The 27369-nt window shown below is 42.7% G+C and overlaps 1 protein-coding gene across 2 annotated transcripts in view; it reads left to right on the top strand.

Annotated features, from left to right (window-relative positions):
- Positions 1-11601, top strand: part of ETNK1 (ethanolamine kinase 1) — a 29190-nt gene extending 17589 nt beyond the window's left edge. Inside the window, exons 5-9 of one of the 2 annotated variants that reach the window (XR_010362916.1) lie at positions 40-123; positions 1510-1670; positions 2823-3083; positions 3644-3717; positions 4824-4866. Coding sequence is in view for 1 of the 2 variants with exons in the window: in XM_064421484.1 (XP_064277554.1) it covers positions 40-123; positions 1510-1670; positions 3644-3717; positions 4824-4896 (392 nt within the window). In the remaining variant the exon portion in view is untranslated. Of the gene's footprint in view, positions 1-39; positions 124-1509; positions 1671-2822; positions 3084-3643; positions 3718-4823 lie in introns of both variants that reach the window. The other variant, XM_064421484.1, reaches the window with a different exon arrangement.
- The last annotated feature ends 15768 nt before the right edge of the window (positions 11602-27369 follow it).

The raw sequence follows: 27369 nt of genomic DNA, 5'->3' as shown, positions 1-27369 counted from the left end.
ATCTGGACTCTGATGTTGCTGCTGTTGTTTCTCACACAGGTGATGTGCAGTTCATAGACTACGAGTACTCCGGGTACAACTACCTGGCTTATGACATTGGAAATCACTTCAATGAATTTGCAGGTAAGAACTGGGCTTCTGAGGGAAGAGTGGACTGGTTTTTCTAAAAACCCCAGCAAACTCACTCTTGTTTTTGTATCTGGTTACATGCTTACAGCTCTCAGCTCAGGATGTGTTGGTGTGTCTCATTTTGCAGACCAGTTGTGCCCTTCCTTTGCAGATCTTCTAACCCAGAGCTGGAAACATCATGTCCCGAGTTCTCATAGTTAGATAAGTTCAGAACACACAGCTTCTGTGAGGTGACAGCAGAGACAGCCCACTGTGGTGCAGTACTGTGCATGTCACACTAGAGGTGCACGTGTTGACAGTATTCTGTGGGATTCCACAGTGCCAAAAGGCAGGATTCTGTGTTTTTTAGTGGTTTGAATGTGTGCACGAAGTACTTGACCTGTCCTAAAACGAGAAGTAAACACTAAGACTATTCCATAGGGAAAAGGTGGGATTTTAGGAATACGGTGGTTTTAGATTAATTTATTCACTAGTTCACATTTTTTACAGCAAATGCCCATTCCCCCTTTCTCCACAAGAGAGAAATGACCTCAAGCATGTGCTGTACTATTTCAGAGCATGGGCCAGCAGGGAAAATCTACTTAATAATAAGAGCAGATGGAAAGCACACTGTGGTGAAATGAAGAGCCTTGATCTACCAGTTGCTTCACAGACCATGTTAAGTTTACATAACTTAAAAAAAAAAAAATCAGAGTGTGTGCTTGGTAATTTGAGTTGTATAGTTGGTAATTTAAACATTTGGAAAGCATGTTAAATTATTGAGAATTCCCACATTCACTGGGAGTGATATTGGAAGTGAACTGTGATCCAGGTTTGAGGCTCCTAGCTGAGTCCCTATAGCCTGTGACTAAGCACCTCCAGTATAGGAAGAAAAATAGGATAAAAATGAGTTATGGGCTCCTCATTCTACCAATGCCCTGTGGAGGAGAGAGGCAGACTCACAGCAAGTTTTCTTCAAACATGGGCTCAGTGATAACTGGGTATGCATCTGGATTTGGCTTGGGATATTGTGGCATATAAGTCTCTTTTCCTACAAAATACATAATATTTGGTCTATTTGTGAGGGTTTTTGTTTCATAAAGCAGATGCTTTTTCTCAAAACCCAAGGTGTTGAATCCCAACGTAGAAGCAGACTCTATCTGGCTGAAAACATAAATTTGTAATGTGGAACACTGTGATTTGTATGTGGGAAATTCTTGGCAGCATGTAATTTAAGGTGAGGTCAAAGTAAAAATGGGGCTATTTGTTCACATCAATCTGTGCCTGTGTGTTGGGGTGGGAAGGGGCACAGTAGTGGACTACTAATGGTAGTACTAAAGGGTTTCTCGTGGTCTTATTATGCAACATGGGGTTCTGATAGTGTTCTTGTCTTTTTCCTAGGAGTAAATGAGGTAGACTACAGCCTTTATCCCAACAGAAAATTACAGGAGCAGTGGCTGAGATCTTACCTCGAGGCCTACAAAGAATATAAAGGATTTGGCACAGAAGTCAGTGAAAAAGAAGTTGAAGTTCTGTATGTCCAAGTCAATCAGTTTGCACTGGTAAGTAACAAACACTTGATTAGAATATTTTAAATGATGCAGAGAAACCTGACACTCTGAACAAATGTAGTTGCTATTTTCCTGAATTTGACTGTAGTGACATGTAAAGAAAACTTCCATGAGAAATGAAACTTTGCTGTTTTATGGAAACTTGCTTCTCTGTTACATATTAGGTGTTCTCTGTAGAATATTCCTAGTGAAGGAGGCACTGCACATTCAGAAAATGAGGGGATGAGCTTTGAGTGAGGATTTCTGTTGGCTGTGTATTGGTCTGGCAAGTTTAAGTTTGCCACAGCTTATGGTGGGTCTTTATTGAGTTTTTGCTTGTAGTGGTGAGAAAACAGAAAACAAGGTAGTGCTTCATGAAGGCTTATAAGCTTTAAAAGCCTTTTTCAAAATAAGACGATAACATTCTGTTAAGCTAGAATATATGGATTTCATTTTTTCTTCTGCAGATAAGTAGGTCACTCTCTAGAGTCTCTTGCTGATCTTGTTTTGCCTAGATGATGTGACAAGAAATGTTACAGCAAAAGTGCTTGTATTTTTTTGTTTCTGAAGAATAACATTCCCAGCTATTTGTAGGAGGAGTAAGGCTAAAGTAGCCACTTTGGCCTGATTTATTCCTCTTTCCTACTAATTCAACCACACCTCTGTTACTCTAATACCCTGAGTTTTCTGGCAAAAGCTACTGGCTGCAGTGAGGAAGTAGAGTTAACAGGAAGCTGATTATTAAACAGGCTTTAAAACCAACGGTTTGTGTGCTGCTATTTTAAAATGTTAGTTGCTACTGTCAAATTCAGCTGGCCCACTCATTTAGGATACTTAGAGCTGCAGTTTAGCAGGCTGGTGGTCTGTTTGAAAATAAACAGCACTCCTCTGTCAGTTTCAAACAATGGCCATAGCAATGTTTAAGAGGATGGAGCTGTGTTTAGATAACAGGTCAGGACCTGCCTGTAGAGTACCTGTGATGCACAAACACCCTGTGACTCTTGTGTCAGTTCATGTGGGGAGCTTTGGTGAGGGAAAACTTGACATGAAGTTCATGGATGTTGATGTGAAGTGGTGAACTGCAGCTCTCTGGCCACATTCTGTGAACCAGAGGTACAGGATTCACGTGGGCACACATCAGTTGCTGTTTTGAGGTGTTTTCAGGTGTGTCCGTGGATGTCTACTCAGTTCCTGGTCAAGTGTTCCATGCAAGCTTCAGGAAGCCATTTAGGTAATTCATGTGAGCCATCACTTACTGAAGTTCAAAGTCTGTCCAGAAGTGTTTTCCACAGGGACACTGTCAAGCTTCTGGCCATCACATGTTCATGTTGAAGTGTGTTGACATCATACCATTAATATGATCCATACTTGGAATCTGAACATGAACAGAGGCCTCCAGGCTACTTCTCTCTGCTCCTAATGGAAGTAAGTCTGGAACAGATGAGAAATTTGTGTAAATGCTGATGAATTAGGGCTTTTCTTAAAGCATTACATCTCCCTTTGTCCAAGCCAGCAGTGGCTGGAAAAGTGAGTGTAATTATACAGTCTAAGGGTGTAATTGAAAATTCAAAAGGAATTTCCTGTTTGCACTGGAGTTCAATAAATGTGGAATAATAGAAATCTACAGCAGTAGAGGTGGTGGTTACATTTCTGTGCATTTTTTGAGCATGGTGTATATAGTCATACAACAAGCTACTTAATAGGTTACAGTTTGTAAATGGAACATTGTTTCTCTTGAAAAGCAGCAATCCATTGCTGCTTTCAACATGGGGAGGGAGCTAGACTCCAATGGATTTCCTTGTCTGCTTGTAATTTATTCTGTAATACCGCTTATAAATCTCTTTGGTAGAGAGATCAAATGACTTTACAAAAAGATTGGGGTTTGAGTGTTCTCTTACAGATGAAGTTTTGTCTCTGAGAATATGTTTGTGTGTTAGATTTAAGATAAGGTTAATTTTTTGCTGCTAATTTTTTTTTTCTTTCAGGCTTCGCACTTCTTTTGGGGATTGTGGGCTCTGATTCAAGCCAAATACTCCACCATTGATTTTGATTTTCTAGGGTAAGTGTGCTTGCTGTGTGCAATCATGGAATGCTAGAGGCTGGAAGGGGCTTGTGGTGCCATTTAGTCCAACACCCCAGCTATCAGAAACTGTGATCTTAGCAAAACACCTGACCTCTGTGATCATACAATAAAACCTTTCATTTTTAAGGGAAAACAAGGCAGTAAAAGCTGTCTGTCAGTGTTCTTTGTTGCGGAAAGTTCTCTAAATTGTGTGCCCCTGGGCTAAAACACATGGTTTACAAGGCAAGAAACATAATGTTTTTGGGAATCAAGTGTTTTCTGCTGGGGAGACAAAGGCATAAAAGGCAAGTTGGTCAGTGAGGTGTGCTGTCAGGTGCAAGACCTGCATGTCTAACAGTGAGAGTCAAAGATATAGTACAAAAGAGCTTGATTACCTACTGCATGGAGTGTTGATCCTGGAAGTTGCTGTTCTTGTTTTAAAGAGTCTTTGTACCGCCAATGAATGGTAAGTTCTGTTTCAGGTAGATACCTGCATCTTTGGCCTTTTTAAAATGGTCTTTCATGGCAACAAGCAGAGGAATTAATTTCTCCATTGGGGACCAGAAAAGTGATACAATTGATCATTTTACCTGGTAGAAGGTCCCAGTTGAGGATTTTTGCAGAGGCCGTTTTTCTGGGCTGTGTAATGCCGTTTTTGTGAGTAAGGACAAAGGTGACAATGTGCGTTCTGGTTGTCTCAGGCCGCAGTGCCTGGCAGCCACCGCGAGAGGGAGCGGCAGCACCAGTGACCATAACCCCTAAAACCTGTCAGCGTTGGCACTTCTGTTCTAATCACCAGGATCACATTCCTCTGGCATTGCACTTGTTGGACAGTCCATTAAGAACAGTTAAACACTACACCACTACCCTTGATAATCCTGGAGCAGCATCTCGTTTGCAAGCTGGGATTGGGGGGTGGTAGAGAAGAAGTTCTGTAATGTCATTGCTCTGTTCCTGATTTCTTCCTTTGGCAGCTGCTAAGAGTCAATTGTGAAAACAGGGTGCTGGGGTCGGTGGAATTTTGACTAGTCCTACTTAGCATGGCTGTTGTCATGTGAAGAGTTAGCTGTTCTAACCTGGAATGTCTCTCTCCCTTTGACCAGGTATGCAATTGTTCGGTTTAACCAGTATTTCAAAATGAAACTGGAGGTCATGACGTTAACCCTTCCTGAGTAATGAAGAGGAGGACTCTTACCAAGTGGATGGACAACCCCTGAAACTTTTCTGAGAACAGATACTGGAAAAAAAGCTAAACATTTGTTGAAGTGCTGTAATGCTCACTTGGTGGTTCTTGCTTTATAAATAATGCCTCTAGACAGTCCTTCAATGTTAAATTTATTATGAAGAACATACGTACTGCTGTTGATATAAAACGGATTAGAAACTTGCTAAATCTATAAAAAGTTGTAGAAATGGCAATTTAATCCTTCTTTGTAATTTAACATATGTTGTACGTGAATTATTTATTATATGTTTAACATGATTCCGTTGCTGCTTTCATCAGTTTCTGTTAAAGTTGGGTGCAGACAGTGAAGTTGTTCCAAAGGATTTGTTCAACAACTTAATTTATTGAAGTTGCATTCACTTATGCTGAAGAAGACATGTCAGAGACAGTTGTTCTTTTAGAGGCCTACGAGCAAAAGGAGTGACAGTAGACTTGTGAGATCTCTAGTGTGGTATAGCTAGGGAGAAGGGTTAGGATGATCTTTGTTTCCCCCTCCACCCCTTTTTCTAAAGGTAGCTTTCCATACAATGGTACTTTTCTTTTGCACAAGAATCAAGCAGCTTGTTGAAAGGATAAATAACATTTTGATTTTTTTTCATCTGGATTGGGCTGTAGAAATGTTCAAGTTCTGTGACCACAAGATTCTGTGAGGATATTGTACCAACTTCTGGTGATAGGCCTGCCATCCCCAACTTCCCTGGGAAAGCTGCTTGTTTATTACCTGTACTCTTAGAATCAAAAGACCACTATTCCAAACCTCTCTTCCATTTTGCATCTTGATTCTGGATTTGAACACCGTTCTGGTGTCTGTATCTGTTGTGCTCCAGTGGCAGAATGGACTGTTGGACCTGAGATAGGAGAGCAGAGGTCCTGTGGCACTGGGGAGCAAGACACAGGCTCATAGCTCCTGTATCGAAGACAACTTTCTGCTTTGTCCTCTTCTAACCTTGGACTCTTGAGTCTTAAATGCCTGGTCCTGTAGTTGTGCAAATTCTGGTATGTCTGGTGGTTCTTTTTTTTTTTTTTTCTCTGTCAGCAAATTGCTTTTCAAAGCCTCCAGTTTGAAGGAAGTGTGGAAAAGTGTATGACTTTGGAAGTGAGGCTTTGATCATCTCACACTTTATTTCTTAAAGCTATTATACCAAGAGTGGTCTGGATTACAAAATGTTAACTGAAAACAAAATGTTTACCTACTGGAGCAATGCATAAGTTTGTGTGGAAAAGAGGCTTTAACTGTGAAAGGGAGGGTGGGGTTGGGGCAGGAGATGGGGAAGAACCCACAGCAGAAAGCTCAAGCCCAGCAATGCGGTTTGGGGCAGGCATGAGCTCGACTCTGATGATACTCTGACAAACTTTGCACTTTGGTCACATAAGTGCCCACGTGTACAAAGTCTGTGCATGTGCACGAGCACGTGCAAACACAAACTTAGCTGGGGAGTCTGTTGTACAGACTCCAGCAAAGATATTTATTCAAAATTGCTTTATGGCACCTGGCAGTGTGTGTATGTGTGTATAGCATGTACACATGTACATACACATGTGCTTTACAAAAGCTTGTGATTCAGGACAAAGACAACTCATGTGAATGAAAAATCTTCACCAATAAAGACCATTTCCTATGGTATTCTCTTGTTTTACAAAAGCACCATTTAGGATTTGTTTTTCCTCTTGTTTATATTAATCTATGAATGTTTTCATTTTGTTTTTATTCAGTCAAAACCTTAAAAATCTTTATACAAATGGGAGAGCTGGGATTTTTTTGTAACTTGAAATGAGGTAACCGTTTTTGTTAGCTGGAGGCTACTATACTGGACAAACTCTCTTTTGATTTGAAACAAATAGCTTAAATAGACATTTATAATTTACTTTGTAGCAGTTATCAAGGATGTTGCTAGAGCTCATGAAGGCACTGAAGTCCTTAATCTTCTGTACTTTCTCCCTATGGACTTTATTGACATTTGATGAATAATACCCTGCTGTCTTGTATTTCCTTTAAGTTCAGCAAGATGTCCTTGGAACTAAGATTGCTGAAGATTTTTGAACTCTTTGTTACTATTTTCTTCCAAGCAGCAGCTTTATTTCTGACAGTGTTGCTTTGTATTTATGAAATAGTTTGAAAGAAGGCTGTGAAGTTCATTTGGTCTTGGGAAATCCAACAACTGACAGATCCCAAGTTTCCCAATGGCTGGCAAAACACATTCCCTTTTCAGGTACCAGTACTACTTAGGTTTGGAGTTACTGTAATTTTTGTCAGTAGTATTTTGTTTGTATAGCTCAAGTAGCAATAACTGCAGGAGTGGAAGTTTGCTTCCGCAGAACCAAAGCTTTTCCTGAGTGCAGCTCAGTCTCATCCTTGTGCAGTGAATCCTGTGAAAGCACTTTGAGGCAGGTAGCAAATAGCCCAAGCTTTTCCTGAGCCACTTTGAAGGAGCACAAGGACTGTCACAGGTTGCAGTGGTTGACTTTGCAGTACTGGTCAAGGCTTTAAGTTTGCACGTTGGAATTCACTTCAGCACTGCTCTGAATCAGCTTTCTCTCAAGAGAAGTGCAGGTTAAATCCATTTGTGATCACTCTGAGGAAATACTGTAAAGCATCTCCCAAAATGAAATGCCAGTTGCCTTGAGCCTTGTTCCACATCCGTTTGAGCCAGTAGCACTCGGATATCCTCATTTCCTGAGGAATATCTACAGGTGCATTCAGTTGGAAGTAGTAATTTGCATTGCAGATGGTAAGGTAGCTTGAAACTGTGAATACAGGACATTCTGAATGTAAGTTAGGTACTAGAAAACATGTAATTGTTTCACTTAATTTATCTTGGTCTCTGTAATAGCAACATAAACATATTGGAAGGAGGACAAAAAAATGACTGAGCTCTAGAAACATCCTGTAGTAGTTTTGACTGTGACTTGCCAAGAAGATACTCTGTTGCCTTTGTTAAGCTAAGGGCATGAATGCCAAAATTAATAATTCTTGCTGTAGTTAAAGCTATATTGTAAATATAAAGAGGATCATTAATCTGGGCATTCTTGCAGAAATAGCATCAAGTCAATAGACTGTAGTGGCCTGGTTGCTTTTGTAAAGCAGAATAGTGTGATTTTTTTTCCTTCTCATTTCTGCAGTCAGATCTGGCTAATCCAGACCTAATTTCTTAGGTCACTCAAGCACTAAAGGTTTCTGAACAGTCACTAGTCTCCTGTCACATAATTTTAAATACCTTCATTGACATTTGTTGATTTGCTTTTTAAAAGGACGTGAAATTTGCATTAACCAGGTCTGACTGTACGTGTATATACAACAGTGTAAATAACCATTTGTAAATTAGTGTGAATTGTACTCTATCTTGCATTTATGGACTTGTGTATTGCATTGTATTCTCTCCTATTTTGTAGAAATCTTGTTGTAAAGAAGAAATCTAACTCTGTGTGCAGACTTCTTTTGTTAAATTGATTTATAACGCAGCATAATACTTTCTTGTTAAGATATCCAATTATAGCCTTGGACACCCAGTGTCTTTTTTTCCCCCATTAGCTTTTTTGAAATCTTGCTCTTGGGAATGATTCTGGGAATAAAGAGATTTATACAGTACTTAGATTAAGAGATCTGTTCTAATAATAGGGCAAACCATGTGTCCGAGGTATATGCAGTACCAGTGGGATAGGGAAAGCTGTTAAAGTTGTTTCTTTAAACTTCCAAACATTTCCTATACATTCTTGAATGCTGTTGACTTCTAAACTGAGCGTGTTGGATTGAAGCACTCCTGAAGTGTGTGCTCCCATGGGGACACTGCTTGAGGTAGCTGTGATAGTCCCTCAAATGCTTTTGGTGGATATAGCCTTCTGATAGGATTAGTTGCTAACTTGTAAGTGCTTATACTGAATGCCCAAATCACTCATAGAGGTCTGTGAATTAATTACCTCAACTCTAGAACTATTGTACCCCTTTAGAGTATTTAAAACTTATAGCTGAAATATTTTCCCTATGTGTGATTCCTTCCCCCTCCACCTTGTGCCCACAATCCTACTTCTTTTAGTGTAAACATGAATCTAAATCTTCTTTCCCATACTTGGCTTATCACTATTTCCTTTTGGACTAAAATTACATTCTGCTTTGTCAGTGCATGACTTCTCATCAGAATTTTTTTTTGTGTAAGAAGTCCCTTTCTGAAGAGGCCTTTAACCTTGGAAACACAGACATAACAAAGGTTAGCTTTTCCCCTGTGTTTCATCACTGTTGCCTTTCATTGTCTGTTGTGAACTCCATGGTGTCCTTCAAGCTCTCAGTTTATTCTTCTCACTGGTGTGTTGAATACCTCGGCTGGAAAATTCTGGTTTGCAAATCTTGCTCTCCATCTGACAAATTGACCTTGATGCAGGTTTTACAACCTCTCAGCCTTACCTGTGTGACACTTGAGGTTACAAAGGTCCTGGGAAGTGAGTTTATCCAAGAAGTGCTAGTCAGGAGGAGGGATGGGCTTGATAAAAGTAAGTAAAAGGAAATCACTCACTTGGAATCTCAAGTTTTTGCTGTAGCAAGGTATTGAATATGCTTGTTTGCTCTCATGGTTTAAGGACAAGAGCAAATTATAAAGGGTAAAGTTTATTTCAGAATGAAGCTCAGACGTTTTTTTAAAGCCTTTGGTAGGTAACAAGATTCCAAATACTCTTTTGTTACTCATACCAAAATAATTCTTAAAATGGAGAAACTTTTTGATCAAATAAAACTTTGTTCCAAACCGCAGTGACGCTATGGTCTCTTGTTCTAGTTAGCAGAGCAGGTTGAGCATGTCACACGTGTCTGTGTATTGGGTGCTTGTATGTTGCTTGTTTTCATGCTTTTTTGTTATTTGTTGTGTGTTAAGATTGCTAAACTGCTGCACTTGGCAACTGTCTACTGTCATCTTCCACACCCAGCAGGCTGTAGTCATGGCAGTGGAGCAGAAAGCATTTTTTCAGACCTTAAGGGAAATGCAAGGCTGATGTGGAGCAGTCTTGCAGATGATTTTTCCTCCCTCTATGACTGTGAGTGGCAAACTAATTGTTTTCAATAGCTGTGAAAGATAGGAAAAACCAAGACCTTTGAGCTTGTGCAGGGTGGATGTTCTGTTAACCAGACACAGGGGCTCTCAGCAGTGAGAAATCACACCATTCCAGACGGAATGTGTTGGATTGAACCAGACTTTGGGGCTTAGAGACCTTCAGTGGGAAGGAAAATGTCTGAAGTGTTTGCACAGGCTGGTTGTAAGGAGGTGCTCCATCCAAGTGAAGTGCTGAGACACTGGATAAGGCATTGTTTTTTGTAAAATTTTTTTTCTTTTTAAGTGACTTTTACAGTTGGTCTGATCTGCAGAGATTATGTAATTAGAAACCAGTCAACCTGGGGAGAGAGGGAAGAAACTGTTCAAAAAATAATTTCTAAAAAAAGGAAGCACCTTTGTAGCTGATTAGTTTGCAATGCATTGTGATTTGGGCTTTTCTGTGTATTTAATAGTGTGGATGTTGCTCTGCACAGAATTCTTTCATGAAGGGTTTTATTGCTATTGGGAAATGTCAGAAAACTGACTGGCATGGCCCTGAAGACCACTGGGACCTTAGATGGCCAGACTTGACCAGATGACCAAATTTTTGGTTCAGGCTTTCACACTCTCTTTCTGCAGCCTTCTGAAGTTGTCAAGCTGCTATCACAGTTTCCCTGTGCTGTGGAATTCAGTTCATGGACTTCCCCAATGTCTTTGATTTGGTGTTTATTGAGAGATGACACAGAGGGAAACTTCATGGAAATGAAAAGGAAAGGAAAACAAGTTACTTGAAATCTAGCAAGCCAACTTTGATGCTAAATGCTGACATAACTTCAGGTGCTGCACCAGCCTATTTTTGCAACTGTGTTTTTCCTCTGTTAAGTGGTTTTGGGTTTTTTCCCCACATAGAGACCCATGCAAAATGCAAATGAAAGAGACCTTGGAAGAGAAACATGAAAAATATAATATAAAATGGATAAAATACAGCATGAACTGGAGAGAAAGTATGTGTTTCTAAATTTTTGGTAGTAGTAATTCCTAAGTGTTGTCAGAAAATAAGTGTCCAGCCTTCAGTGTGTGAAAGTTCTTTTATTTTGTAGCAAGTTTCCATTTACCATTTTGTATCACAGTGTGGTAGTTAATGCTGCTGCTTTGTACACAAGTGCTTTGGATAGTCTCAGCAGGGAGAATGTACCCAGTCCTTGAGGTGTGGCTTCAAGTCAGGGCCGTTGGTTCTGAGCCTCTTCACTAAAACCCTCTGAACACTTGCAGACACAGGGCCACAGCACATGAGGAATATATTCCATTTTGTGTCATTTTCTTTGTTACTGCGGATTTTTCAGTGTTCTTTTAAACACAAGTCCACTCGTGTCCTATGAGTAAACTGAGCTCAATTTATAAAAGAGCCTTTGTCATCTCTAGCACTGTCATCCCCAAAGGAGTCCCCATGCCTCTTGTATGTTGTGGTGTTTAGGTGCATCATTTATTCATTGGAGTGAATTGTATTTCTTTTGAGCTAAATGTGATTGAAACTATTCTAAGGCCTTCTACCACTGATTAAATGAAGTAATGTACCTTTCAAAGAGATTTATATTGTGTAAATAATTTGAAATTGCAACAATAAAGTTGGTTTCTAATGGCGCTGTTGGTATATATTGTGATGATTTTGCTTTCCCCAGGTTTGAGAACTCTTGGTACAGAATTGTCAAGAGTTCTTAAAGGGTTGTGGCAGATGCCCAAATGCATACCTCTCCATGGGATTGACAATGCAGCTAAAAACACATATTTTGAGCCAGAATTTTGCTTGCACCAAGTGAATTGTTAACAGTTTTGCATGTTAAACAAGCTTGGTCATTGCTGAAATTTAATGTGGGAGACAGGAATGGATCATGGCTGTCAGGAGGGATCACTGCCACTAGGAAAAGGAGGAAAGCATGCAAAGTTGGGGCTGCACTGGAATTCAATTTATGCCTCATAAGTGCTGTTTCACCTCTGGGGGAACATTTTATAGGCTGATCCATGATGCCTGAAATAAGCTCTGTATCCATTGCTGGTGGCACTGGGCTGGATCAGCTGGAGTGTGCTCAAGGCCAGGCTGGATGGGGCTCTGAGCAACCCGGGATGGTGGAAAGTGTCCCTGCCCATGGCAGAGAATTGGAACTGGATGATCTAGGATTCTTTCAAACCTCATGTGATTTCAATTTAATAGGAAATAAACTGTGGCTGGGTTTCTGGGGTTACTATCCCTCCTGAGTTGCTGCTTGGAGCCCAGAGATGGGTGTTTCTCTGGCATCCACTGCCCAAATCCTCAGAGCTCCACAGGGAGGGCTAAGCTGTGGCTAATCATTGCTCACTGTTGTGGTTGCAGTGCAGAGGAGATCTGTGCTGGTGAGTTAATCCAAGGTAACCTGGAATCTTTCTTTTCTTCCCTAAGTAAAAATCCTTCATTGACAGGTTGGCCAGAACATTCAGAGTAAGTTCAGGCTGAGATGGAAGCTGTCCATGGGAAGTAATGAAGAGGTTTTATGAGGCCAACCCAGAAAATAAGGTCCTGAGTAAGTTATTAATAATTCTTTAGATAAAGAGCATAGTACAGACATAAAATAGGAGGGAAAACAATGGCATGTGTAGTGGACTCCGATAACTAGGATACTTAAATGTCAGCTGTATAAAGTATGCACTCCCAGGAGTTTTCCTGAGTGAATTCAAAATAGCACATTTAATCTTAATAACAATACAAAGTTGATTTGGGTTATTTAGGATGTATGTAGGATTATAGGTTAATATATTTGACATGAACACATTGTTAATAGATACAATAATATCTATATATGTTTCCTTCCCATTTTTTGTTAATATTCCCTAGAACCAATAGGCAGTTTACCCTTATCCCGGTCTCTTGCTGTGCTGTTCAGAATTATGTTGCTCATCTGGCTTCTAGATTCTCAGGAGTGTGAAAGGATCAATGTATGAAACTGTTGAAGTAAAAGTCCTCACCTGAGAGGCCAAAGGTGATGTCTACTTGAAACTATTTTCTGGCTGACCAGGTGTTCTGCCAGTTGATGGGGGCAGTTTAAAGGACACGGATGCCAATGGAAAGAATGGTCTTATTTTACTGAGAATTTTAAGGCAACACAAAAGTGAAATGATAATCCAATAACACTACATGCTTGGCTTTAGCAGCAAGCAAAAGTAAGAAAGGTAATGCACCTCATTGCTGTACAAGAGAAAGAGTGGTGATTGAGAGAGATAGATACATCACCAATTGCCTAAATGCTCCATCATCCAGAGCCCACAGTGCCTGGGGAGCCCCATTTCACAGCCAGGACCTGCAGAACCCTTCCTGGCAATTGGGAAAATCCTACACAGTGCTTCCACCCAGAGGTGAGGTCTCCAGATTCACCCCAAAAGTGGGAGCAGCGTTTATAGGCCCAAATCAGCAAGTCCAAGTGGCTTGATTATATTTTATCACAGAAACTCCTGGAGCTGATGGCACACTTCCCAGCCAGCAGGGAGCAGGGCTTGGCCAGGGCCCTTGCCTTGGCTGGGAGGGTTTCCTGTAAAATACTCTACAGCCAAGTCTCTGTCCATGTCAGTTGGGAAAGGTCCTTGGAATGCTGCATTTCTCGCAGATAACAACACAAGGTGATGTGAAAGTTTCCAAAGCAGTTGGTTTGGTGTTAAACAGACAGCATCAGCGTCTCAGTCATGTATTTTTAGCTGAACAATACTGATGGTGTCAGCCACAGTGCCCAGGGTCCATCTTGTAAGTCAGCTCTGGCTGAGGCTGCTGCTCGGGCTCAGCACATCCCCAGGGCAAGGTAGAAATGTGGCTTTTACTTCTCATCCTTCTTTTCTGTGGATGCTTTTTTCCCCTGTGCTCTGGGAACTGAAGCAGGATGACAGACTCCAGCACTTACCCGCAGGTGGCAATGGAGCTGCAGGCTGTGTCTCATTGTTGGAGAAGCTTTTTCAGGACAGCTCTTTTCTGTAGTGCAGCATGTCATACATTGAGTTAAACAGGAAAAAGGGTATTCTTTTATCTCTCAATGAGTTGCAGCCAAGATCTGTAATTGCCTTGCTCTTAATGTTGCATAACTGTTAGCAAGACTCAAGCCAAGCATTAATGAATTTCATCAGAACTTCATTTTTTAATGAGCATCATTAATCATTAGTCATGTATGCTACAACCTACACTTTTCTAAAGTGGGGCTTTGCCAGTCCTGTTGCACTATAACAACAGCAGCATGTCCTCCCCAGACTTTATCAGTGAAGTAACAAGAAAAAACTGTGGAGAGGGGGAGACACAGAAAACTTTTATTTGACCTTTTAAATACTTAAGCTACTCTCTGGAAGTTGTGCTGGAGCTTGAGCTTGTGAGCAGCTGCCGCTCCACTGTTCTCTGGGCTGTGGTGACAGTGTCAGAGCTCTGAAGCTGCTCTGAGCTGCAGTGTTCATCCAGTCTCTGCTCGTGGATTCACTGGGCTCCCCTGCCTTGAATTCACACAGCACAGAATGCAGCGAAGCTTTGAAGGTATAACTTGAAAATAACTTTGGGAACATGATGTCTAGAGGTCTACTGGCAGGTCTTAAACTCTTCTGCATTGTGCAACAGGTTGTGTTGCAAAGCTACAGAAGGAGCAGCGGGTTCCTGGCTGTCCCAGCACACTTGTCCAGATTTAGCAATTCTGGTGATCAGCAAGTGGCAGTGTTGTATCTGCACCAAACTCTCTCGAGCTCCTTGATGCTTCTTCTGCATAAAAGAGAGCTGTGTTAGTTCACCTCTGCAAGTTCCGTTGCCGTGCAGGTGCCAGCCTGGTAGAGCTGTGCAGGGAACAAAGGCTTTTCCTTGGGCTGTGTCCCAGGCACTGGCAGCTCCTCCCAGGCAGCCAGCCTCAGGGCAGGAGCAAATGGCCTCAGTGAGCCAGGACAGGCTCAGCTTGGACAGCAGGAAGAATTTCTTCACCAAAGGCTTGTCAGGCACTGCATGGGCTGCCAGGGAAGTGCTGGAGTCATCATCCTGGGAGTGCTCTAGAGGTGACTCTACCAGGCACTTGGGCTTTAGTTGAGAGGGAGGTGCTCAGCCAAAAGGGAACTCCGTGGTCTTGGAGGTCTTTTCCCACCTTAATGGTTCTGTGATTCTGTGTCTGACCCAAAAGGTGCAGTCTCTCACTGCAGTTGCTGACTAGAAGCAAGATTTCAGAAACAGATTGAACCAAAGAAAACTAATGAAATAGTGTCTAATAATTCTGCACAAGGAAAAGCTATTTTCTCTATCTTACGCACTAGACCAAGAAAACGTTTTACTCTGATCTTGACCTATGTGAATAGTAATGTTTGTGTTTAAAACAGAGTTGTCTGAGGTAGAGTTGTATAGGGGAAGGAGTAAAATCATGGAACCATAGAATCGTTGAGGTTGGAAAAGACCCCCCAAGATCAACGAGTCCAAACTTTAACAAACAACCACCTTGTCAACTAAATTAGAGCACTGGGTGCCAAGCCATCTCTTAATATATCACAGATAACATTATTAACAATAGTATCAAGGGATATTCATATATTGAAATACAGGATCTTCATTTGCAGGGGTCAGAAAGAAGAATGTCTCCCTGATGGGAAGAGCAGCTACCACTGTGGAGGAGAAGGGCAAGGAAAGATTTATGGGACAGGTAGTGGAGAAAAGGGATTAATGAAAAGGTTCACTGACATGGGAGACAGTGGAGGGTTTAAAAACAGGGACGTGAAATGATGAGGGACAAGATGAGGGACAGGAGATACTGAAGGGAGTGGCAAGCACATGCCAGCTCTGGTGCCAGGAGCTGTCAGCTGAACCTTCCCCAGAGTGCTTGCTGTTGAGCTGGAGTGAGCAGGGCTTCTTGTCTCCCACTCTAACCAGTACCCATCATGTGTACATTAAACGGAGTAAAAGAAACCAGCTGGCTGGCAAATGTAATTTCCTTGCCATGGGAAACAATCTGAAATTGCAAAATGTTATCCCACTGTCACATTGTTCTGCAAAGAAACACATGGTATGCAATAAATTCATTTCTTCAAATAATTCAGTATTTTATTTAGATATCTAATATTCGAGTCACGGATGGCAGATAAAATCTCTGACTTCCACTTCCTAGCTGTTGGCTGTATTTTTTTAAAAATAGAGCAGTAGAGGGACGAGCATCATCTATGTTACAAATGAGCTGATATGCTGCTTACCCACACAGGGAGAGAGAAAGTCTTCCACCCATGGATATAAAGGTAGAAGAAGCTCAGATTCCCATTTTACATGCAGAGAAGAACATAATAGAAATATAAATTGCAAACCTAGTTCTACACAATTAGTTTTGTAGCACGAGCAGGAATTAAACTGCTAGTGGAATTATATTGATCAAGTTTTAATTTCTTTCCTGATGAAATGGTGCTTGCTGAGAGAAAAATATTTCTGCAGAAATGTTCTGTTTGCTGAAAATATCCTGAGGTCTTGGGCAGTGGAGGAGGCACCAGGGAAGCTCTGAATCAGTAAGGAAAGCAGGTATCCCTCTTGCATCTGTGTGTCTTCCTGCCACCAGGGCAGTCATTCTAGATCTGCTCTCTTTTTCTATTCCTAAAATGAAGGTTAAAAGCTCAGTCTCATTAGATTTCATACCAAATTGAGTTAGAAAGAATTTTGTGAAACCATGTCCAGGACAGTGTTTTTAATCCAATCATCCACTTTCAACAACTGTTGACAGCGTTGATAATGAATTCCTGATTTTTGGCATAATTTGATTCAGTTAGAAAATCTTGGCTATCTTCAGATTACTCACCATGTTAAAAAAATTGATGTGTAGACTCCCATAGATTATAAATGTAGTGGATATTTAAAAAAAACACTTATTCTGTTCTTTTCTGTAACTCAGGTTAGATAATTTTTCCCCTTCTCCTGGGCTGAACCAAAGTAACTTGTGCCTTCAGTAAAGTTTTGATTTAAAGACATCCTGAAATGATGAGTTTATCATGCTGATAATTACCATATTTCTATTGTCACCAGTAAATGAAGTTGCTTTCTTTTTTTCCTCTGAACTTGTCTGCTTTAAACTCCTTTTTAAAACTCTGTCCCTGAAGAACCCCCAGTAACCTTTTCTCCTCATCCTCCCTCATCACTTTTCAGACTTGGATGGGTAAAATAACAAAGGGCTCTAACTGACTTATCCTTTCCTCAGTGAATTTTCCCACTCTCCCAGTTTTAAGTTGTGGGTGTCAGAGCAGGACACCACCTTCCTGCACTGGTCTCCCTCAGCATCTTTCTTGTTCCTCCCCTGCTTTCCTTCACTGCTCAGTTTTTTATCCACTGGAACCCCTTGGTCCTGTCCTGGCAGGGCAGAGCTGTTTGTGGGGCAGTGCCTGGATTTTCCTGACTGGAACAGCTGATATTTGAGTCACGGGTCTCCCAAAGAGATCCCCATCACACCCTGATGGCCCTGGTCTCTGCTGCACCCCTTAGCACCTAGAAACTTCTCAGAAGTGTTTTTGTATTTATTTCAGGATCACAGGTCAGAATATTAAGTAGCACTGGCCAATGAACTATTCCAGTTCATCATACAGTTGACTCCCAGTAATAATTCACCACTGACACCTATTTTTGAGATCTGTGAGTTAGCCAGTTTTTAATTAGAGCTCAGAAAAACAATTCTTCTGTAAAAAAGAATTCTGTTTGTCAAAGTCCAAATGTTTTGCAAGAATGTGTCAATTTTGACAAATATTTTTAACAAGGAAAAGTCAAAACATTTCATTTTTACTTTCTTGATTTATTTTAATAATATCAAAACATTTTTTTGATATAAGATAAAATTGTTTTGGCTTTATCATGTTTTCATTTCATTTTATTTCTATATTAATGCATCTTTAACATGTTTCATATTAAATACACCAGCTAACACATCTTTTTCACATAAGAGATGCTCAAATGAGATGGATAAACATTATCCAAATGAATTATTGGAAATATGTTCACTGTTCTAAATTAAATTGAAAGCAAATTTTAATCCACTGCTGAATTTTGAATTCATAAGTTTTTGCTCTGATTTGGAAAACTTTCAGCTCCTCTCTACAGCCCTGAATTTTCCACAAGGTAAATTGGCAATCTTAAGCTATTTAACACCCTCTCTGGAAGTGATAAGCAGTAACAGTGGTTTAGTTATAACATTTATCCACCAACTATCCAATAATATTTATCCACCAACTAAAGTGAGCTCATTTTGTCTCTTCATAATTGGAATAATATATGTTTTAAAGTTTTGGTTGTTCTTTTTCTTAATTTTTAGCAATTCAAGTTGTGTTCTTGCAGTTCTTCACCTCGCAGGGTGAGGCTGCAATCCTGACCCTTCAGGCCAGTGCTGAGCTTGGGGTCTGAGCAGAGGCCAGAGCTGGGGCTTGCACTGCTATCCCCTCCTATAAACTGGCATGGGATCCCAGCCCAAGGAACACACTGGGTTCCTGTCAGCCAGCTCAGGAATGGATGGCCAGGCACAGTCCTGTCTCCTACTGCAGCTTCTGGCTGTCTTACAGGTTCTTCATGCCAGCTTCTGTGTCCCCTGTCTCCTCTCTTTCCCTGCCCTCCTCATGCCCCCGCTGCAGCCCGGCTGAGCTGCCATGACAAAGGAATAAAGGAATAATCCCATTGCTGGGTGCTCTTGGGGCTGAGCCATCCCCATCTGACCCAGGCTGGTGCCCAGGAGCCCCAGGCACCTCTGCTGCTGCACTGCAGGGCATGGCTGGGAAAGCTCCACCTGGAACAGCTTTCCTCCCACACAAGAGCCTGGAAAAGCACAGTGAGGCATGAGGGGCGCTCTGGAACCTGTGGATTGTAAATGACCAAGTGGAGCTAAGAGCTGACTGAAGAATTCACCCTTGCAGAGGAGCTGGGGCATCTGCTCACCAATAAACGTGTGAAGGAAGCACTTGCTTCTGTGGAGCTGTGGTGCAAGAGAGCCTGCTCTAAAACCAGTAATTCACCAAGGAGCCCCAAGAGAGGGGCCTGAGGGTGCTGCAGGGTGAGAGGTGGCTGTGCCTGGGCCCCCAAACCCTGGGCTGGGCTGGGCAGGGGGTTCTGCCCCTCTGCTGGGCCAGCCCAGGAGGAGCTGGAGCTGCTGCAGGGCCCAGAGCAGGCTCAGGGTGGGCAGGGGATGGAGAGCTCTGCTGGCAGGAAGGGCTGGGGATGCTCAGCTGGAGAAGGGAAGGCTTTGGGGTGACCCTGGGGGCCTTGCAGGGCCTGAAGGAGCTGCAGGAAGCATGGAGAGAGACTATTCACAAGGGCCTGGGGTGACAGGATGGGAAGGAATGGCCTCAAACTGACAGAGAGTGGGTTTGGATTGGGTATTGGGAAGGAATTCCTCCCTCTGAGTGGGGCAGGCCCTGGCACAGGGTGCCCAGAGCAGCTGGATCCCTGGGAATATCCAGTGCCAGGCTGGGAGGGGCTCTGAGCACCCTGGGGCAGTGGGAGGTGTTCCTGCCCTGGCAGAGATTTGGAACTAGCTGATCTTTAAGGTCCTTTCCAACACAAACTACTCTGTGATTCCCAGCAGGTGCCTAAACCTGATGGGGTGGGGGCAGCCAGCAGCTCTGTAACCCAACTGAAGGTGGGCATAATATGGAAAATAAGAAATTGTAGTAGAGGTAAGAGAAAAATGGTCATGAAACTCCTCCCCCACCTTGTGTGTAGAAAAACAACAGCTTGGTCAAAGTGGAAAACTTGATGAAATGGACATTCATAGGGAAAATGTCTGTTTTTAATTCTGTGTCATGCACCAAGACTGAAATCTGTTACTGTTTTGGTTTTCTCAAAAAAAAAAAAAAAAATTAACAAGTGTTTGATTTGTTTTTTCTTTAAAAAGAAAAAAAACTATTTCAAAAGTACAGTTAAACTTTAAAACTCCTTAATATAGGCACTAAGTATCCAGCCTGGTGAAATATTTGGCTAAGACATTGTGCATGCTATTTTCAGCTTCGGTATTTCAGCTTGTACACGTCCAAACCTTTATGGTTTGAAATTTTGGACAAAAGCATATTTAAGAAAAAAACATCCATTGCCTACTCTGTCAAGATATTTCGTTAAAAGTAACAAACTTTTACCTCAGCTATGGAACTGCTCTCCCTGTGTAGCAGTGACATTATACCCAAAAATATACTTTCTTTATTGTATAGTGGTGATGTTACTGGCAGTGACTAATCTCTCTAGAACTCCAAGTCCTCTCTCCATCTGCAGAACTGAGATGTCACCTCTGAAGGATAAATAATCTTAACCCAAGCTGCTTTTGAAATACAAAAGCTTACAGTGTTCCTAAAATTTTCGCAGACATAGATACTTAGATCTAAACTACCATTTTAACTCGTTAAGTGACTCCTTAGTTAAATTAACAACTCTCCCCTTTCCTAATCAGTAAATCGTCTGTTTCTTATTCTGAGTCATGTTCCAAGTGACAAAAAATTGCTGCATTTTCTCTCATTAGCACTGCAGAGCAACAGTAGCAATGACTGACCTAGATGCTCTTTTGCTTCAGGAAGAGAATTTTACTAAACTTTATTTATATCGCCCTGCAAATTCAATAAATCACATTTTTGATAGAGAACCTAACTTTTCTTCAAGGACCTTTATTGCCAGTGGTGCATAAGGAAGATGCTTTGCTTACAGAACTCAGACAGTAAAGAACACTGATAGAACAGGAAAGTGATTGATTTTGATTCAGGTGCTTACAGAGTTTGGGACAAAGGCCTGAATTTTTGTGTTTAAGGCAGCATATTCAGTGCTGGTAGCAGAATACATGATCTTAGTGGCAAACTGCAGCTGATAAATGCACAGTGCCATTTCTCTGGTTCTTCTGTCTAAAGGGGACACAGGCTCTGCTTCTCAAACTACATTTCACAGAACTAGACAAAAAGATGCCTCACAAGATTTCCTGCTTCCTTTGTGTCCCAGAGCAATACCTAACAAATTCAAAGAAAGCAAAGAGTGAAAGAGAATTAGGAAAACATTCAACCTGAACAAAACCAGCAGTCCTGTAACAAGAGATACTGAAGAAATGTAAGCAGAGAAGTGCAAGCAGGAAGGCCACATAAAACATATGAACCTCTTTATTGCTCAGTTTGTGCTTTATCCTCACTATATGACCAGGTACATGCAATTCTCTTATTTTACTCAGGAGAAGCTCATCAGGAGAATGCTGCTGAGCAGCAAGGCTGTCACAGCACCACTCTGTCCACTGCTGCACCAGAGAGGGCCCAGCAGGCAGCCTGTGGAGACCACAGTCACCTGTCAGGTGTATTCCAGAAACTTCCAGGCTTCTGCTGCCTCCGAGCCTGTTCAGCCTGTCCAAGGAGAGCAAAACATGTGTGAAACTGTAATACAGAATTAATTCTAAATAGAAAGTCTCCCTAAGGTCTCTGGGCAGTGTAGGAGCAGAACTGGTATTTTCAGATGGACACAGAAGAGAGGAGTTACAAATCACAGAACCACGGGATGGTTTGGGTTGGCTGAGACCTTTAAGATGATCTCATTCCAACCCCCTGCCCTGGGCAGGAACACCTCCCACTAAACCAGGTTTCTCAGAGCCCCATCCAGCCTGTCCATGAACACTTCCAGGGATGAGGCATCCACAACTTGTCTGGGTGAACTCTTTGAGTACCTCCCTGCACTCTGAGTAAGGAATTTTTTCCTAACATCTAACCTGAATCTCTCCTCTTTTTGTTTAAAACTCTTTCCCATGTCCTACCACTACCTGCCCTTGTGAAAAGCTGCTCAGAGGACATTTTCAGTTCAGTCAATATGAAATGTTGATTACCCCTGTATGTAAGACCCTGCAATTGTGAAATGTGGTGAAGAGCAGGGTGGGCACAGCAGCTTGTGGCAGACAGGGTGCCCTTGCATACCCTGGGTGCTGAAGAACAGGGGTTTTCAGCTTGGGCTCACTGTGCTGGCTTCTCAGTAAAAGGATTTCACACCCTTCAATGAGAAGACTGATTGCATGTGCCTGAGGTAATTGAAAACCTGGTTTCATCTATAGCTTCCTTGTTTCACGCCTCTAACTTTCTCAAACTTTCAGCATTTGGACTGGAATTTTCCATGCCAGCCTTGCACCCCAAGGTGATTATATGAAGATCACTATGATCAAAGAAAAGAGGGGGATTTTATGTTTCCTTGTTTGTTTTTGAGAAAGACTAGATTGCTTCTACATTTTTTCAAGGATAGCTCTGCTCCCTGGAGAACAACACAGCATTTTGCCTCCTATCCATGCAGACTTCTCTGGATTTAGCTTATTGGCAGTTGCTCACTGCTAAAGCTTGTTCAATGAGATGATGAGTTCAGTGTGCTCTAGGAGAAAATAGGACTGAAACCTGAGGCAGACTGGTTGCCACCCCCAGCCGTCTGCAGGATTTGGACAGGAATCTTCCTTCTACTTAATTTAGGATGTGACCCTGATCAAGCTTTTCAAACTAGTATTTTATTCCACTCTATCATGTAATCTATATAATCTTCCTCATGGAGCAGAAAAATCTCTGCATGGCTGAGATCTGACAGGCACAGGGCATACCTTACCCAGGGGAGGGTAGGTGCAGGGAGGAAGTTTTCCCAGCAGACCCTGCAGGGCACAGCCAGCCATCCAGCTGGGTCTTGGGACACTCCAGTGACAGCAGGCTGGGCAGCTAATTTGGGAACACTGAGATAGCAGCAGTGTGTCAGAGCAGACAACATTATCTGCTTCCTATGAAAATAAAAAAAAAATAGTGCAGGAAGAGGTCTAATGTGTCATACAACTTCCCCCTCCCCATTGCTCAGGGATTTTCTGAGCTGGAGACTTGTGGCTTTGTGTTGCACAGCCCGTAATAGATTTTTCTCCATGAATTTGTCAAACTACATTTTCAACCATGTTATACTTTTGGCTTCCAGAATTATCTGTGTTTGAGCTTAATTACGTGCCACATGGAAAAGTGCTTCCTCCGCTCATTCCAGTTCTGTTGCAAGATAATTCATTTCGTGTCCTTAGGACTTAGATACTGAGAAGGAGCCACAAATCTCCCCCTCCTGCCCTTCACTGCAGCCACCAGCACATGGAAGATGAGGTTCCCTCTCCTCCAGGCTGGAGAGTCTCAGGGTGCCTCTGTTCCCCACACAGATATTGGTCTGGACAGGGATCCAGCTGTTGCTGCGTTATTTCTATATGTGCTGTGTCATTTTCAAGGGTTAAAACAGGGCTTTGAAGCAGACACAAGCACAGTGATTGTCCTTTCTGTGCTCTCTGTCCTCCCTTGCCCCATGGCTCTCTGTGCCTCATTTGCCTTTTCAGCCCTCCTGAGGATGTCCCAGTGGTGCTGTGCACAGTGACACCGAGCCCTTTCCTGAATGATGACTCCCTGCCCCAGTGCAGTTCTTGCTTTTCTTGGTGTCCATGTGCTTTTCCTGGCTACCTTATCACACCCTCACCCAATAACTTCCTCCCACAGATGGACCTCTGGATTTCCGAGATGCTGCCCCTGCCAAATGTCTGTGCTGGCTCGTGTCCCAGTCCCAGCTGGGAGCTGCTCTGGGATGTTTGGGAGCTCGACTTGGCTACTGCTGCCTGTGAGAGGTTTCTGCTCTGTTGTCACCCTCAGCTTTGAAATGAGTCTGAAATGTTTCATAAATCCCCCCAGCACAAACAAGTTTTCCCTGGTGCTGCCTCCCTCCTGCTCTGCTGAGGAGAGTTTCACAGCTTTGTGTATTGTCCTTCGAAAGGCACCGCTGTTTATTTTGTGTGTGCTTAGGCTGGAGCTGTTTCCTTTTCAGAGGCAAAAATCAGCAGGCTGACTTACACTCCTTGATAGGCTGGTTAAGCTTAGCCAAGATCCAGAACTCAGTCCTGAACAGAATGGAATGTGACATTTTCTTTTCCAGCTGCTTCCCTGAGTTTAAAATGCCACATGCTTGTGAAGCAGAGTACCAAAATAGAGCTGCTTATTCTAACCCTGGACAAGACACTTTACCAACACAGGAAAAAAAATGTGTTATTAATAAAATTCCCCTTTCCCTCCTCCAGGGTAAACAGGGTGTGTGCCCTCAGGGCTGCTCGGGCAGGGGGGACAAAAGCTCTTGAGCCATGTGTGAATGAAATATTGTGTCTGAACCCCCTGTTTCTGCTAGTCTGCCCAAATGAAACAGTCACTGGCACTTAAATTCACAGCAGCACATACTCCAGTCATCTTAGCCCATGGCCCAGTGGCTCAAAGGAAGGCACTGGGCAACTGCTGGGGCAGGGCTCCGTGCTGGAGATGTCTCTGCCAGGATGTTTGCTGTTATTACTGCCATCACTTCTCCTTGTGACAGGACAATGACTATTTTGTGCTGTGGTCTCCTTTCAAAACTAGAAAAACCCAGTACCCATAGAGTTGGTTTTATTTTGGGCAATAAAAGCTTGGACATTATGGTATTTTTGCTGAAGGAACAGTGTACAAGTTACTGAGCATCTTACAGTTCTTTAACCTGTGTGCAAAACCATACTCCTTGAAAAAATAAAATATTGGTAACAATTAATTCAATGCAGCTGGCAGTGTTAAAAATCCTACTCTACGTATTAAGTTTATGGTGTGCTGCTGCTATTGCTGGTTTCCCACATTCCAAAACAATACAACAATCTGTCTCCACGTTAAGCACAATAATGGTGTGAGGTTGCCATGACTAGGAGTGATTGTTAATCAGATCTCCTTATTATATATAATTACCTCACTGTCTAAGCAAGCAGCCACACAAAGTAGCTTAATTCTTGTTATATTTAATTCAAATCTGACAGTATTGCAAACTCTCAGAACACTGCAACAAAAGGACGTGGTATTCATAAAGTAATTTGTTGCTAATTTTGTCCAGTACCTTAAAAGGTTGATGGAACCAGGGGACCACAAAAGAATATACTGCTGTAACTGGGATTTTTATCACTTTCTAAATGACACAGTGAATGTTAGGGAAAAGCTTTGTGATAGTGCCTGAATGGGTATTGATGGTTGCTGTAGTGCTAAATGATGCATTGGTACCAAAATAGAGCCAAAAAAGAACAAATCATCAGTGACTTTTTCAATTTTACTCTTTCAGGGAGAAAAGCTCACATCAAGACTTGCAGAACCTGAATTGGCTGAAGGAAGCCTGCAGCAGACAAGCCCAGTTGTGTGCCATGTTCTCTCAGCCATCGCTGCAGCAGCCCCGTGAGCAGGGGGCCCTGAAAAAGCACAAGAACAATTTTGTTCAGATCCCAGCTGTTCTTTTTACAAACCTGACAAGCTCTGAAGGCTGGAAAACTGCTGGAAGGAGCAAAAAACCACCAAAACCCCGCTCTACCTCCTCCCCAAAAACAAGCCAGCCCAAAAAACTACATGGGAGGAGGGAACTACATGGTCCTTGTGCCCCTTTTATACACCCAACCCACTTTTGTACACCCAGCTCTGCTGCTGATAGAAAAAGCTGCTCTTCTTCATTTGTGCATGGGGCAAGCTCTTCCAGATGCTTATGCAGGTGGGAAAACCAGGTCCCTCTCCTATCTGCTGTCCAAACCCGACTGAGTGCAGTGCACAATGCATGTGAAACATTGTATGGGATGCTTTGGCTGGTGGTAGGGAGGGAGCTGGGAGCCCTCCTGAATACTCCATACATATTTCTCCATTTCAGGTTAATACACTTTGGGTCTGAGAAATGTGACTGACCTCTTTATTTGCCCTGTGGTTCAGGCACTCACAGACACCTAACACCCAAAATCTGGTGAAAACCAGCTTTTACTGGTGCATGCACCAGTGTTTGTGGGACAGATTCCCAGGCTGGCCAAGCTCAGCTCTGTGGCACATCAACAGCTCAGGAAGTGCAGAGAGTAGGTGGATCTAGATTCCCTTTAAGCAGAGAGGGTACAGGGACTTATAAACACCATCAGCTGGTGGGGGTGGACTGGACTGAGGAGCAGTCTGGAAATTCCTGACTCTCTGTGTCCCTTGGCTGGCAGGGCTGAGCTCAGTGCCTGCTCAAAGAGCAGCAGTTGTGCTCCAAAAATCTGGGGAGCATAGGATCAGAGTGGAGATGAGCTCACTGGTGGGACGTGGGCTCCACCCTCCCTTCTCCAGGCTGGGTGATAGCTGCCATGTGCATGACTGTGAGTGAGCTGAGCACCAGCAGTGACCTCATGGGCTTATTAATTCTTCTTGCTTAATTTGCCTTTTTTTGGTTGAAGTTTTCATTTAGCCACCCAAAATTTTAATTCTCTCAGTATTTCTTAGGCCACCCTTGGGTCTTATTATCAGAAAAAAAATAAAAGGGGAGCCAAGAATAATTTTGCTTACACTGCTAGGGTAGAGATCGGTCTTTGGCAGAAAAGATGTTTGTAGTCCTACTAATAAAAAATTAGCTAAAAAAAAAGAAGCAACCAATCAGATCTCATACAAAATAAGAGCTCATCCTCAACATCCCCTGTCTATCCAGGTTTGTTTCCTGGCAGACTTTTGAGGGGGCATCACACCTCACTGTGACATGTTTAGAGGGCATATAGGGAAGGGAAGAGCCAAAAAACATCCAACAGTCCCTATACACTAAACTGTTTCTCAGGGGAAGAAGCAGCCCAGAGTGATGCATCTGAAGGAGTCTAAGGAAAACCCCTGATGCCATGCCTGCCCTGTGGCAGCAGCAGGCTGGGAGATGGAAATGATTATGCTCAAGCAGCAGAAGAGCTGTGCAGCAGGACCTTTGGAAAACCCTGGAATACACCCAGCAGGAATGCGTGGAGAGAAAGGGAAACACCTTCATGCGACAGCTGTGACCAGGGAAAGGGGATTTAGGAATTGCTTGGTTTATGGGGTCACCTGTTTTAATTGGAGTCTGTTAAGCAATGTTCTCAAAACAAGAATTAAGGGATGTGTCAGTAAAAGTGAATTAGCAGCTTGTGCGGGTCAATAAAACTTCCATGAGTAAATCACTGGAGTTACTTCAGCATGTAGCAGCTCAGAAGTGACTTTTAGGGGCTGCACAGGTAATTGATAACCTGTGTACATGATACCCTGTGGAAGGTAACCTTGTACCTGTGTAACTGATAACCAGGAACACAGGAACTGCATTAATGGAGAAACACTCAGCCTTGCTTACTGGGGTCAGCACGGGTCACAGCACAGTGTCTGAAGCCTGTCCTTTCACTCCTCTCCCTGGGCTGTGAGGAGACCGGAGCACCTGTGCAGGCACAGGGTTTGTGGTGCTTGGGGTGGGGCTGTGGCTCATCCCTGAGTGGCTCCAGCTGTGCAGCACAGGTGAGCAGCATTGCAGGGAACGAGCCATGGAGTGCCCAGGGGCACTGACCAACCACAGAGGGCACACAGGGCTCACAGGTGCAGGGCATTGACTTGGGGGTATAAAAGGCTGGGCTGAGGGACAAGGAGGGCAGA

The sequence above is a fragment of the Passer domesticus genome, chromosome 5 (genome assembly GCF_036417665.1).
Source record: "Passer domesticus isolate bPasDom1 chromosome 5, bPasDom1.hap1, whole genome shotgun sequence".
In the NCBI taxonomy this organism is placed as follows: domain Eukaryota; kingdom Metazoa; phylum Chordata; class Aves; order Passeriformes; family Passeridae; genus Passer; species Passer domesticus.
This window is presented reverse-complemented; position numbering and strand designations above follow the sequence as displayed.